At 42.5% G+C, this 13389-nt stretch overlaps 1 protein-coding gene across 1 annotated transcript in view; it reads right to left on the bottom strand.

The window, feature by feature from the left end:
* The window catches only part of LAMA3 (laminin subunit alpha 3), a 255409-nt gene that overhangs the window by 128106 nt on the left and 113914 nt on the right, over positions 1 to 13389 (bottom strand). The window contains exons 14-21 of the mRNA XM_037031991.1: positions 10377 to 10423; positions 9339 to 9438; positions 8619 to 8671; positions 8288 to 8393; positions 7468 to 7567; positions 5148 to 5304; positions 2583 to 2715; positions 235 to 377 (exon numbers count right to left, since the gene is read on the bottom strand). Coding sequence (XP_036887886.1) covers positions 235 to 377; positions 2583 to 2715; positions 5148 to 5304; positions 7468 to 7567; positions 8288 to 8393; positions 8619 to 8671; positions 9339 to 9438; positions 10377 to 10423 — 839 coding nt within the window. The remainder of the gene's footprint in view (positions 1 to 234; positions 378 to 2582; positions 2716 to 5147; positions 5305 to 7467; positions 7568 to 8287; positions 8394 to 8618; positions 8672 to 9338; positions 9439 to 10376; positions 10424 to 13389) is intronic.

The raw sequence follows: 13389 nt of genomic DNA, 5'->3' as shown, positions 1-13389 counted from the left end.
TGAGTTATAATTTTGTATGTTTTCTGTCTGAGAGAGGCTGGTCGGAAGACTACAGAGGATGATTCTAAATTGGTTCCTATGTTATGATGTCATATGAGGGCAAATGTCACTACAGGCTCCTGGGTCTAAAAGGGAACCAGCTACAGATTTTGATATCTTATAGGCACTGTGGTTCACTGTAGATGGGACCATCCGGGGCAGAGGGGAGAATCTCCACTTAGAACTATCACTTACCAGGAGGACTCCCTCTGCCTTAATACAAGCAATCCATGTCCCTGGTTCAAGTGAAAATGCATCTGCAAAACCATTTCCAGGGATGGTGACAAAGGTTGGATCCTTACTTGGCAGGAAGATAATCTCTTTGCTTTGAGCAACGCCTATCAGAAATAAAGAGAACTGTTTAGGGCATTTTTCTATTAGCCGGTGTTATGATTTTAGATAATCAGTTTTGAACATTAAGTTCACATCTGAAAAAGTATAGGATAGTTTGTTGATCATATGTACAGATCTTATTTTTAATTGTATGAATGCATATGCACAAAATAGACTAGAAAGGTTGATAAGATGTTAGCAATGGCTATAAATGCTGGGATTGTAACTCACTTTTTAATTCATTAAATGATTAAGTGTATTACTACAAATAAACTACTTTGAAAAGTCCTTGGCACATTTCTTAATTGTCAAAAGAAATATAATTACAATTCACAAGGAAAAATAAAATAGATAAACATAATAAACACTGAACATCACAAGCAGTCAAATGAAAATGAAAATAAGGACCTCATATAATTTTTGCCTGTCAAGGAGGAGAGTTTTTCAGTGATGACAGGACATGGTGAACATGCAGCCAACAGTAATTTAAAATTTTTAATTTCTATTGGAGAACATGCATTCATTTTGAAACTTAAAAGAAAGGATCCAAAATGTTTTCTTCTGTATTAAACAAATAAAGGACCAGCCCTGGCCAGGTAGCTTAGTTGGTTAGAGCGTCATCCAGATACACCAAGGTTGTGGGTTCAATCCCCAGTCAGGGCACATACAAGGATCAATCGATGATTGCATAGATAAGTGAAACAACAAATCAGTGTTTCTCTCTGTCTCTGTCTCTGTCTGTCTGTCTGTCTGTCTCTCTCTCTTCCTTCCTCTCTCTCTCTCTAAAACTCAATAAATTAAAAACAAAAAACAAACAAACCTTCTGTAGAGGGTTCAGAAACAAACAAAACAGTTGTATCTGAGTCCAGTGAGACTTTTTCTTCAGGAGAAATGCTTATTCCAAGCCCTTGTATTCACTCTCCTGTTCCACAAACACAGGCCCACTATGTATCAGGCCTGGACTAGGTTCCAGAAATGAGGCAGTGAACACAGCTAGCATTGCCTTTGTATCTCCATAGGGGACCAGGGAGGTGAAGGGGTACTGAGCAGAAAACAGGAGATTACGGGACAATGTAGACAGTGGTATCCGGGAGAAGGGACAGGTTACCATAGGAATACATACCTGGTGCTCCTGACTCAGACATGGGGGCTTAGGAATGGTATTCCAGGAAAAAATGAACCAAAATATATTCCAACTGTCCAAGTTAACAGAGGGCAAATTGCTGATGAAATGGCCATTCGGAAGCAGCGGGGTCTGTTAAAAAGAGTCTTGGATCTGAAGACTGAGACTTATCTGCTAAGTCCAGCCCTGTGCTTAGGCAGGTTACCTACCACACCTCTCAGCCCTGTTTCCTCTTCAACCCTCTTCAGTTCACAAGCCCTTACTCATGTGGGGAAATGGTCGCCAAATCCTGTGTAACTGATAAAGCAAGCCTGCTAGGTCCCCCTATCGGTTACTAGGGAACCAACCTCCAGCCTTAAGAGCTTGGCTGACACAATTCGGAAGCATCATTTCTTCGCCCAAGTCTGAATCTGCTGTGGATGCTAAACACAGATACTTAGATTTCTATTCTGAATTCGATTTCCACTGGCCCATTTGGTGTCTGTGCAGGATTCCTCCTGCTTCCTGGAATCTTTCCCCAGGACGGGCGGAAGCCCTCACCCCTCGCAGAGCTGACTGCCAGGCCCCCTCTCAGACCTCAATGAAATCTGCCCTCAGACTGCGCTTCCCCTTGGCCCTCGGCATCCTCCACCCTGAATGAGGTCGATGTGCTCCCCTCTGGAGCTTCCATGGGCTTCGTCTTAAAATCCCTATCCTTATGCATTTCTCCTTGAACTAACTTCAGTGTGCCTGAAACAATGGAAGAATCTAGACCGGGAAGCCAAAGTCTCGCAAACACCACCACAAAGGTGACACCCACTTCACCACGAATGCATTATAAATGAGTTCTGCCCAGTCATGACACCTAACCCATGGAGTCCAGCCAAGGTTATTATACTGATTTTAAAATGAGACTTAATGGGAAACCTAAGAGCAGAATGGTTAGGAACTGAAAAGGTAGCGCAGGACAGGGCACCTAGATCACTGCTCTGATCAGACCACGAACCTGGCGTAATGTTCGCTCAGGAGGTGACCTGGTGAAAACTGGAGGAAACATTTCACTACTGAATCATTTCTTAATGAAAAAGAGGCTCGAAAATCTACCTACCTGTCTTAGCCCAGGACGGATAAATAGTTAGACGGCCAGCTACTGCTTCAGTCCCGGGGTTAACATATCTCAAAATAACACGAAACGAAGAGAGACTTGACTTCCCCACGTTCATTGTGATCCTCACTTCATTCTGAAAAATACCAAAAGCCATAAAGTACAGAAGAGACAACTGGTTAAGAGAAATGCTAGCCAAACAGTGCCATTATTCACCAAGTTTCACCACTGGGCTTATAACCTACACGCACACAAATACACACACATTCACACCCACTCAACAAGCACCAGGTAACCAACTCTGTGGAAGATGGAATCAAGCAGGCCTAGCAATAAATCGAAATCACTTACAATTACAGTTACAGTGAAAATGTACTCCCTCAGCGACTGAGATCCTCTTTTGACCTTTTTGGAATCAGGCAGACAGAGCAGAGCATAGATGGACTAGTTAGATGGAAAGCCGCAGTGACAGAGGCAACTGCCAGCCGCTGGGAGGAAGAAAAAGGTGAAAGAAAGAAAGGAATGTGTATAATTCAGCACCACCACCTCCACAGAGAGACCACTCCAGGGTCCACTTCACATACAAAAATTCTAAGTGGTCACAGAAATCATTGGCTAAGGAAAGGTTATAGACCCCAAACACATTAGTGAAGAAATCTGAATGCACCTAAAATATGCTTACTAGGTCACATGACATTTATCTTAATTCCGATCTGAGAAGAACAGGGGCTTCTTAGACTGGTGTGTGTGTGTGTGGGGGGGAGGGGGGGTCGGCCCTGTTGTCCCCTAGTCCCGATGCTTATGCTTCCACAGAGGTCTACTAGAGCTGCTAAGCCCATGATGTTGAAGGAAAGAGTAGGTTATTTTTTTTTTTCAATGTATGGTTGCCTCTTGTGAGTCCCCTGCTGGGAACTGGCCTGCAACTCAGGCATGTGCCCTGACTGGGAATCGAACGGAGATCGTGTGGTTCGCAGGCTCTCGCTCAATCCACTGAGCCACACCAGCCAGGGCGGTTATTTTAAGTTGGAACCACAGATGACATGTTCAAATACAGCTGTGGTCCAAGGGAAGGTCATGAAACTTTCTAAGTTATGCAATATAGCAATTGGTTTAATAGTCTGCATTTAAATAAATATATTTAAAAGAAAAAAAAATCCAAGCCAGTGGTTCTTTTGGCTTCTCCCCTGGCCCCTTTGGTTAGAGTGCAGGGGATGCTGTTGAAAAAGATATCTGAGACATAAAAGACAGAATGGTAGCATCCCTTGTCCTGGGAGCCGGAGCGGCAGCCGACCCACACTGAGGGCTGTAGCTGGGCCCCTCAATTTGGCTAATTTTATATTTAAATAGTAATTGCAAGTATGAAAATAAAAATGCAAAAATGAATTAGGAACAGTGTAAAGTTAGTGGTGATCTGAGGAATACCACCAAGGTCCTCTAACTAAAATTACTTAGAGAATTCATCTCTAGAAAGTCACTCTTTAGTGTTAACCAACTCTTCTTTCAAACTCCAGACACCTGTGGGAAGGTACTGTACATATTCTGTTCTTAGTCTTTCCCATCCTGTGATGACTCAGTGGGATCCACAGCTTTTTTTTTTTTTTCTGAATAATGATGTAAAAGCAGGGAACTGAAGAAACTGAATTGCTGGGAGGGAGAAAACAGTGAGGGGTCTTAAGACCCTCAGGGCTGCTTGAATCCCCTGGATGGGGAGTTTTGGCCAGACAAGAGCAGTGTTGGAATCAGTGGGGGCTGATGGTCCCAGTTTCTCTAAGGGCAAGTGAGAAAAGCAACTACAGCTCTGGATCTGCAAGGACATTGGGTTGCTATGGTCATTAGTTTGCCTCTTTTATTCTGAAATTCTCCCCTGAGAACTAGCTTAAGAGACCAACCTCAAAGAGACATTCCGAGAACAAAAAAAACTTCAGTGACTACACGGACATTTTTCTTGTTAAATATTAAGTTCTAAAAGCAAAGTGTAAATTCTTTAATTGTTCCAATGCAAAGCCAAGAGAGATAATACACAAAGCAGAGAAGAATGAAGGAGAGGAGAAATGTAGGAAGGAAAAATTAGATAATACTTACTGAAACGCCTCATTTTTCTTGGTTTTTACTTAAATGTAGTAATTCAGAGTTTTTAAAAAGTAAAAATAAAAATCACTGGCCAAAAATTAGCAACAGAAGCATTATTGGACTTATTTAAGTCAACTTATTTTTATTTTCCACAAATGGCTTAAAGAAAAAAATGTCTCTTGTGTTAAAATATGGCCTAATCTTGTTTGGGAAATTTCTTGTAAAAAGTATACAGAAGATAAGCATGATTTTTTAAATCTCTTCATTTTCTTATTTAGTAACCAAATTAAAGTAACAAGAAACTGTGAAAGTGATATATATGTTTATCAGTTAGAATCCACCCTTACCCCAAACCCCATTTGTAGACTTTTTTCCCCAAGAGAAAACTAATCCTGGAATCAGTGTGGGGACATTCAGCCTTTGGGGAGACCCGCTGAGGGCGCGGTGGGTGCAGGCACAGGCTGCCCTGCCTCCAGCTCTTTCCTCTGGTCCACCAACCTGTAGAGAGGTCATCTGGGCATAGCCCCTCCAGCTGAACTCGGGAAACTCCCGGGGATCATAGCCGAATCGCAGTTCTCTCCCATTAGGTGTAGTGCCCTCTTCAGTCTCATACTTCATATGATGCAAATCCGGGAAATAGTAGTTGTTTTCGGGTCTTTCATAAACAAAAAGTAAACATGGGTGCAGTGAGTTGGCTCTGTTGATAATCTGAGAATCCTTCGACCCCAATAGCTACCGCTAAAAGAACTCCCACCGATCTGACAGAGTGCATCACACAAGGGAAATGTTGGAGGCCCGCAGCTTTTTCTCTAAAGTATTGCTCTCGCTGATGCGAACATTCCCATACAGCGCAGGCCACGCCCACTCACTCCAGGCAGTAAAATGAGGTAGCGCAACACCGGATGATAGCATCTTTCAAAACATTCTCAAGTCAGGCATCTCTCAACGCCTGACTTGGAAATATTTATAATAGTGAAAATTTGGAATCAACGTTAATGTTGTTTTGTACAAAAATGTAAAATAATTATGAAATTATTAAAGAAATTATGAACTATTTTGTAACCAGTAATGTTTTTGAAGAGTAGTTACAATGGAAAATGTTCATCATATCGCATGAATTAATACAAATTATGTAAAAAAATAATACTAATTTTTATTCATAGAAACTACAAAAATAGACAAAGATACTAAAAGAGGTTACCTCTGGGTGGTGGAATGGAGAGTGTTCCTTGACCATTTACTCTTAGGTACTTGCGAAAATTTTACAATGAACATAGAGGATGGGACCCAAGCAAGCTTATACTTGTTCACATGAAAATAACACAGTAACTAATAACTAATAACACAAGAATAAACTATGTTCTGCATACTAACAACTATAAACCTACTTTTGCCCCATCCTGTATATTACATTTACTATCATAAAGCTATTTAGAAAAAAAATGAATGTAAATGCTTCCTAAACTTGTAAGAAAAACTAAAAATGCCCAGGTAATATAAACTTTGGAGAGGCACTTAGGACAAAAGGACACATGATTTACCAACCTAGAGGCAAGGTGGTACGGTATCTATGTTGCTGGTTTGTTACCCTTTTATTTCAGATATTATTTATCACTGAATCAAAGAGCATGTTCTAAATTTTATATATATATGTATAGGCTGTAATGTAAAACATCAGTATGTTTGCCTCAAGGTGAGCAGTCATTCCCATTCACTTGCATTATTTTGACCTGAAATTTAGCCAATCATCTACATAGCTGGAAGGAGAAGAAGCTTAAGCTGGTTCAGCAGCAGGCCACTGTACAAACATGAGGCTGGAAAAAGGTAAAACATGGGTGGAAAATGTTTCTGAACCGATTTACAAAGTTCCCCTGGACCATCGTGAGCCTGGCTGGTCTGCAGGAAAAGAAATCTGCAGATGTATCCTCCTTCACATACCTTTTATTATGTGATCCAGCAGTGACTGCCACTTAGAAAAGTAGAGTGGAGAGAATGCGGTCAAAAATCCTGCAGTAACTATGTTGGGGGAACACTGTAAAGTAGATGATTGTGTAACCACTATGCTGTACACTGAAACCAATACAAAATAATAGTGGATGTAAACTGTCGTTGGAAAAAAAATAAAAGAAATGCCCGAAGAAAGCGCAGCTGGGCTGCTCTGACTTTTAGAATTCAAATGCTGGAAATCAGGACGGAAAAGAGAGGCGTCACACTAAACACACACAATTTATCTTAACTGCCAAAAGATTTATCATGTGTTGATAATGCAGAAATATTGAAAGTGCTTGAGATTTTGAAGTCGTTGCATTTTATGGCATTTCCAGTGTATGATTATAAGTCAGAAAATCAAAAATTAGGTTTTTTCCCCCACCGAGGGAAAATTACAGATGGGCATGGTTTCAAATACATATATATTAAAAAATACATATATAAATTGCTGCCGGACTTGCTATAGTCTTATAGACTGGAGTCCTTCAGTCTCCACTTCGCTCCCCTCCTCCTTCAGCTTGTTTTAACTGGCTTCTGTGTGAGATGAGGACTTTTCCCACTTCTGAGGTGCCACATGCAACAGGCCTGGCCTCCCCAGAGTCAGGACTTCCCTCATGGGTCCCAAGGGAGAAGCAGGACCTGACTGTCCTTGGTCCAGAGGCCCACCCTCTGCTGGGCTCCTCCATGCTCTTCCATTTCAAATGACAGTACAGGTTCCTCTGCCCTTGGTCCTCAGGACCGTGTCTCTGCTCCCGAGCACTGTCAGCAGAGACAGGACTCTGGGAGAGCCTTCCATGTCAGTGTGGGGAGAAACTTCCCGCAGACTCACCGCTGGCATGCTGTCCCCACGACGTGTTCTCGGCACTGGCACGCTCCGGAGGGCCTGCTGCACATGGGGGAGACTGCTCCACCAATGTCACACTGACACCCTGAAAGTCAGGAAGCAGCACGGTCACCCATCAAAGCATCTCCTCGCTGGATGCCTCCCCTGCCTCCAGGAGGGGTGGAAATCCGTAAGCCCAGTCCCGGGGCCTTCTCTCCCCTGCCTGTGTTGTGTCTGTCAGGTGTTTGAAATATGTCTGAGCCTCCCAAAGTGGGACGGCAGGATTCCCCAAAAGTCCACCAGCAAGTTGGAGGTGACCTATAAGCCAGCTCCAACACGGTTGTCTAAGGTAAGGGACAGTAGCCTAGGAGCTAAAAATGATTTAGTAACAGAGCGTGGTTATACACAGTGTGTGCTGATGGGAGGCTTGAGGTAGACATGAGCAGCTTTATGGAGAACTGCTCCCACAGTTTTATTGTTTAAAACAATATAATCTCTAAAAATCTAGTGTAAGCTGATTTGATAATACAAAATATAGCTTTAAAATGACCAAGGCTTGATGTTATTTACAATGACCACACCATCCCAATGATTTTTTCTTGATAATTAAACCCACAGTGTGCTGGCAGAAGAGAAGTGGAAGTAACCTCGTTTGCACTCACTAATCATGTCAACTGAAAGTCCAGCCCAATTCCCTGGACAAAATGTCTGAATCCAGCCCCATCAAAAAGTCTGCATGAAGATAATGGCTCCACAATAGAGGTCGTCCTGGCAGACTTTGACCCTCAACAATTTCGCTTCACTCAAGACCCACCAGCGTGCTTACCTTGACACCCAAAGTAATTGCTCGTGTCCAAAGCAAAATATCCATCTTCACATGTGTCACAGGAATCACCACCAACATGGGACTTGCAATGACAGTCACCATCTCGCTGCAGAACAACGATCCAGATGACAAAATTGGATTAAGATTATAGAATTCGCTAAGCTTCAAGATTCAAAACTGGCTCATTGTGCAAAATAAAGCAAGGTAGTCTGGATCTAAAAACGTCTGAAAAGATGACCACGCACAGTACAATTACTGATATTAATACCCTCCCACAGAAACTCCACAACCCATTGCTGCTGGTATCCTCTGAAGAAGCGGCTCACGTTACCTGCCCACACTCTCCAATCCCGCTCACTGTTCCCGCCACGTGGCACTGGCATTCTGTGAAGATAAGAGAGCATCCCTGGGCTGCGGTCACACGAAGGGCAGTCCCCCAGCACTGGGAACACGCCGCACCAGCGACACTACACACGCAGTCACGTCCTAGCACGCTTCCGCGGAAGTCAGTTTGCACCGCTGAAGCAGAACAGCCAGGGCAACACTATCCACCTACGAGGAGTAATGGCTGGTTTGTGACCACAATCACTCAAAAGCGACCCCCGTGGGATTCTTAAACGATTCTAATGTGAAGGTCACTGCTGATACGTTTACAAGAAAATGTACGCTAGTTAAATGCACTCTCTCCCTTAGCCACTGTCGGCTTGATGTTTTTGATTCCTGCCCCAACTTTGGTCTAAGCATAAAATGTATATAAAGTTGGACTAGAAAGAGTGGATTATAAAAACAAGCCAGTAAAAACCATTTATCAAGTGGCCGCCTTCTCGAAGACCACGGTGCCTATGGAAACAGGAGACAAATCTCTTGCTGAGACTTTGAAAATGACAGAAGTTCTGCCAAAAGGGGGAGAGAAACATCAAAACATTTACAGAAAATTTCAGACCAACTGAACTGATTAAACAAACCGCTCTTTTGTGGGCTCAGTCACTGAAATGGAGAAACTTATGAGGAAGCAACAGCACAGACAATTATTATGTACAAGAAACTTCACCTGAACACCCAGCGGGGTTTTCTTTGGCCAGATTCCAGTATAACGGCTTACAGACACTGCAGGTAGGACTTTCGACATGAAGCTTGCACTGGCAATGCCCCTTTGGAAGAAAATCAAGCCAAGATTTGACCTCTCAGAATTAAGGTACGTTTTCAAACGTGTGTTCTGAACAAAGCTTGTCACAGAAGTACATTTTGATGATGAGAAGTAAATTAAGTGTATTCAGGGGGAATATAAGTGCTGGGTTGATTTCAACAGTCCGCGTATTGCTTTTGTTTTATTACTCATTTATTTGGTACACACATAATCCATATTTGTGGTGAAAACAAAATTGGAAAGTATAGAAAAAATTAAAAATCACTGTGATTTATAACACTATTATTGTTGATGTTGTTACAGCCTGGACCACATGGGAGAATACCTGAAAATATTTAACATGTGAGGATCAATAGGAAAGGCTGTTGGTCTGAACGTCGTGGTGTGATGGGCAGGACTCACCTTGAGGAAACATCAAAGGACTCACAGGGAGGGTGCAGAACCTCTCCCCCCAGTGCCCCAGCTGGGCCCCCCCACCCCCTCCCCGCATCCCCAGGGGGAGTGGCTAAAAATACAGATAAGTTCTAAAGTGCTTAGCAAATGAATCTTGGAGTAATATCAAATAGATTATAACTACTCTGTACACAGACAGCTTTATTTAATGTGAAATTAGCCTCAATTTTCTTAATTTTAATGCTGTCTTTCAGGCTAATGTGAGGGCCTCCAGGGTGGCCACACCCTCAGAGTAACCAACAGTAACAGTTAAAACCTAGGGCTCCAGCATTCAAACTTTAAATAAGCTATATTCTTTTTTTTTTTTTTTTAAATCACACTATGACATATATATGCATCTTGAAACTGAGCAACGGCCTCTTTAAGCAATTTGGCCTCAGGCCTGACTTCAATGTCCTTTTAATTTCAGGAAGCTCCCAAATGTGTTAGTCTTTCAAAAGTATCAGAAGAATCATTCGAATTGCAACCTTCTAATAACTCTCTACTTACCAAACTGGAATCAAGGGTACCGGCGAGGTCACAGGAAGTGCTGGAGCCTGCACACAACCCGAAAATGTGTTACACATCTGGGCTATTAACACTTACTTGTCTCAATGTTTCTAGTTTTAAAAGTTTTACTTGTTTTTAAATTTTAAACAACTTTTCAAAACCAATCCTCATTCCAGGTTATGTTCACTGGTTTCAGAGAGAGAGGAAGGGAGAGAGAAACATTGATCCCTCCCGGACATGCCTCAGCCTGGGGTTGAACCCGCAGCCTAGGTAAGCACCCCAACCGGGATCGAACCTGCAGACTTTGGGTGTATGGGAGGGCACACCAACCACCGGAGTCACCCGCCAGGCCAGTTTTAGTTGTTTTTAAAAATAGTGCATCGACATTTATATTTTTTGATATATGGGTGATAAGCACATTGCGTGTAATTCAGAAAAAAGCTCCCCAAATAACTTCTAGGGTCTTAATGCCCAAATCATCCCCTTTACCACTGAACAACTCTAATCCCTTCCCACTACTAAAAGTTCATTTTTTAAATTTTACTTTTAATTTCAGTTTACATTCAATATTACTTTGTATTGATCTCAGGTGTACAGCATGGTGGTTAGACAATCAAATACTTCACAAAATGCCCTCCCCCCAACATTCCCAGCACCCACCCAGCAGCACACGTAGTTATTACAATATTATTGGCTAGACTCCCTGTGCTGTGCTTTACGTCCTATGACTATTTCATAACTACAAACTGGTACTTCTCAGTCCCTTACCTTGTTCACCCAGTACCTTCCACCCCTGGCTACCATCAGTCTGTTCTCTGTAGCTGTGATTCTGTTTCTATTTTGTTTGTTCATTTATATTGTTCTTTAGGCTCCACGGGTAAGTAAAATCGTGTGGTATTCGTCTTTCTCTGACTGACTTGTTTATTTATCATAATACCCTCTAGGTCCATCCATGGTGTTGCAAGTAATAAGATTTTCTTATTTTTTATGGCCAAGTAATATTCCATTGCACATATGTACCACAGCTTCTTTATGCATTTTCTACGGATGGGCATTGACATTGCATTTGTATCTTGGCTATTGTAAAAAATGCCACAAAGAGCCTAGGGCGCAAAAGACCCTGAACACCTGCACCAATCTTGACAAAGTAGAACAAGGCCGAAGGTATCATAGTATATAATATCAAACTATACTACAAGTCTATACTTAACAAAACAACATGGTACTGGCACATGAACAGGCATGTAGATCAATGAAACAGAATAGAGCCCAGAAATAAAACTAGGACTGTATTATCAATTAATACTTGACAAAGGAGGCAAGAACATACAATGGGGTAAAGACAGTCTCTTCAATGAAGTGTTGGAAAAATTGGACCGATAAATGTGAAAAATAAAACTAGCCTACCTTCTTACAGGTATATAAGAATATACAGTTATATACAAGAATAAACGGAAATGAACTATGAGTTAAATGTAAGGCTTCAACCCATAAAACTCCTGAAAGAAAACAAAAGCACTATAATCTTTGGCATTCCTTGTAGCAATGTATTTTTCTATCTCCTTGGACAAAGGAAAAAGAAGAAAAAATAAATAAATGGGATTACATCAAACTAAAAAGTTTCTGCATAGCAAAGGAAGCCATCAACAAAATGAGAAGATGACCTACTTAATGGGAGAAGATATTCACCAGTAACATATCTCATAAGGGTTAATATCCAAAATTTATAAAAGTTCATTTGTAACTGGTGACATAGGAGGAGACTGGGGGAGAAAAAATGATAGAATTTTGAGCATCTTTAAGATTGTCCAGAAGAGGGCAGTATTGTACTGAGACTCTTTAACTGTCCAATTAAAAAGTTTCAGAATCTGTTAAGTACATTTTTTAGTTAACCAAAACCTAAATCTCTAAGTATCCCACAATCCTCTTGTTCCTTACCTGTACTAAATTATTTCTAAAAATAGCTTGTTTTGCTGCTTTAGGCAATATAGTATTACAAACCCAATATAATCTCCAGTCAATTGGGATCTTGCAATCTCAGTCTATTAGCATCAGGAGGCCTGGCTGCTGTGGCTCAGTGGATTGAGTGCCAGCCTGAGCACTGAATAATCGATTTCTCTTTTTCTCTCTCTCTCTCTTTTCTCCTCACCTTCTTCTGTAACAGTCGACACCACCTTCCCACTCTTTGCAGTTTTCCAGCTTTGGTTCCTCCCTCGCTGACCAATGTTGCCACCTAGCCCTGAAGAAATCATCCCAGCTGCCCAGCCGCTGCCACACACTTCCCAGAGTGCCCCCTTCCACTCCCAGCCCCAGACAACCTCGCCCACTGGGGACCCGAAGGCCTTCTCAAAGGAAAGCAGAGCCCCATGACTGCTGGCTACAATTTCCACCAGCAAAAAACCCCAGTCTTTTGAGGATTCTGGTGAGTGAGGTTCTGGAGAGTCCAGTGTGAGCTGTGGCCCTGTCTTCCGATGTCTCTGAATGCAGCGCTCCAAGCACTATCAGGAGCCAGAAGGGGCCTGAGAAACCCACATCCTCTGGATGGGAAGTCTAATTGAGCCTTTCGCAAACACCTCTTTTCAACAGAGAAAGGGTCCTCTGAAAGCCACACTCAGGAGCTACTTACGCCTCGTGGTGTAAGGGAGGCTGCCTGCACCTGGAGCACAGTGAGGTTGCATCTCATGTCTGTGGAGCATCTTATGCTCCATAAGATGAAACACCTTATGTTAGTGACCTGGACCACAGAGCATGCAGACTCTCAATTTCTCATCAGTCGACGGATGAATACCGACAACTCACGGCATGTTTCCTCCTTGGCTCACTCTTTCCAACCCAAATAGACTCTGGTTTGCCCCAGCCCCCTGCTCCTCACACCCGTGCTGACGTGTGATGACAGAGTTCCCCAGGAGGCCAGTGGTGGGCAGAGAGAGAGGGGCAGAAACCCAGCAAAGGTCCTGCTCAGCCTGGACACAAGAGGACCTGTTGGAGCACCCATGGGGTATTACAAAGCAGC

This window comes from Sturnira hondurensis, unplaced genomic scaffold (assembly GCF_014824575.4).
Source record: "Sturnira hondurensis isolate 20B ecotype Veracruz unplaced genomic scaffold, ASM1482457v3 Scaffold0001872, whole genome shotgun sequence".
Taxonomy (NCBI): Eukaryota; Metazoa; Chordata; class Mammalia; order Chiroptera; family Phyllostomidae; genus Sturnira; species Sturnira hondurensis.
Note: the sequence above shows the minus strand (reverse complement) of the source record. Positions and strands in the feature narration are given on the sequence as shown.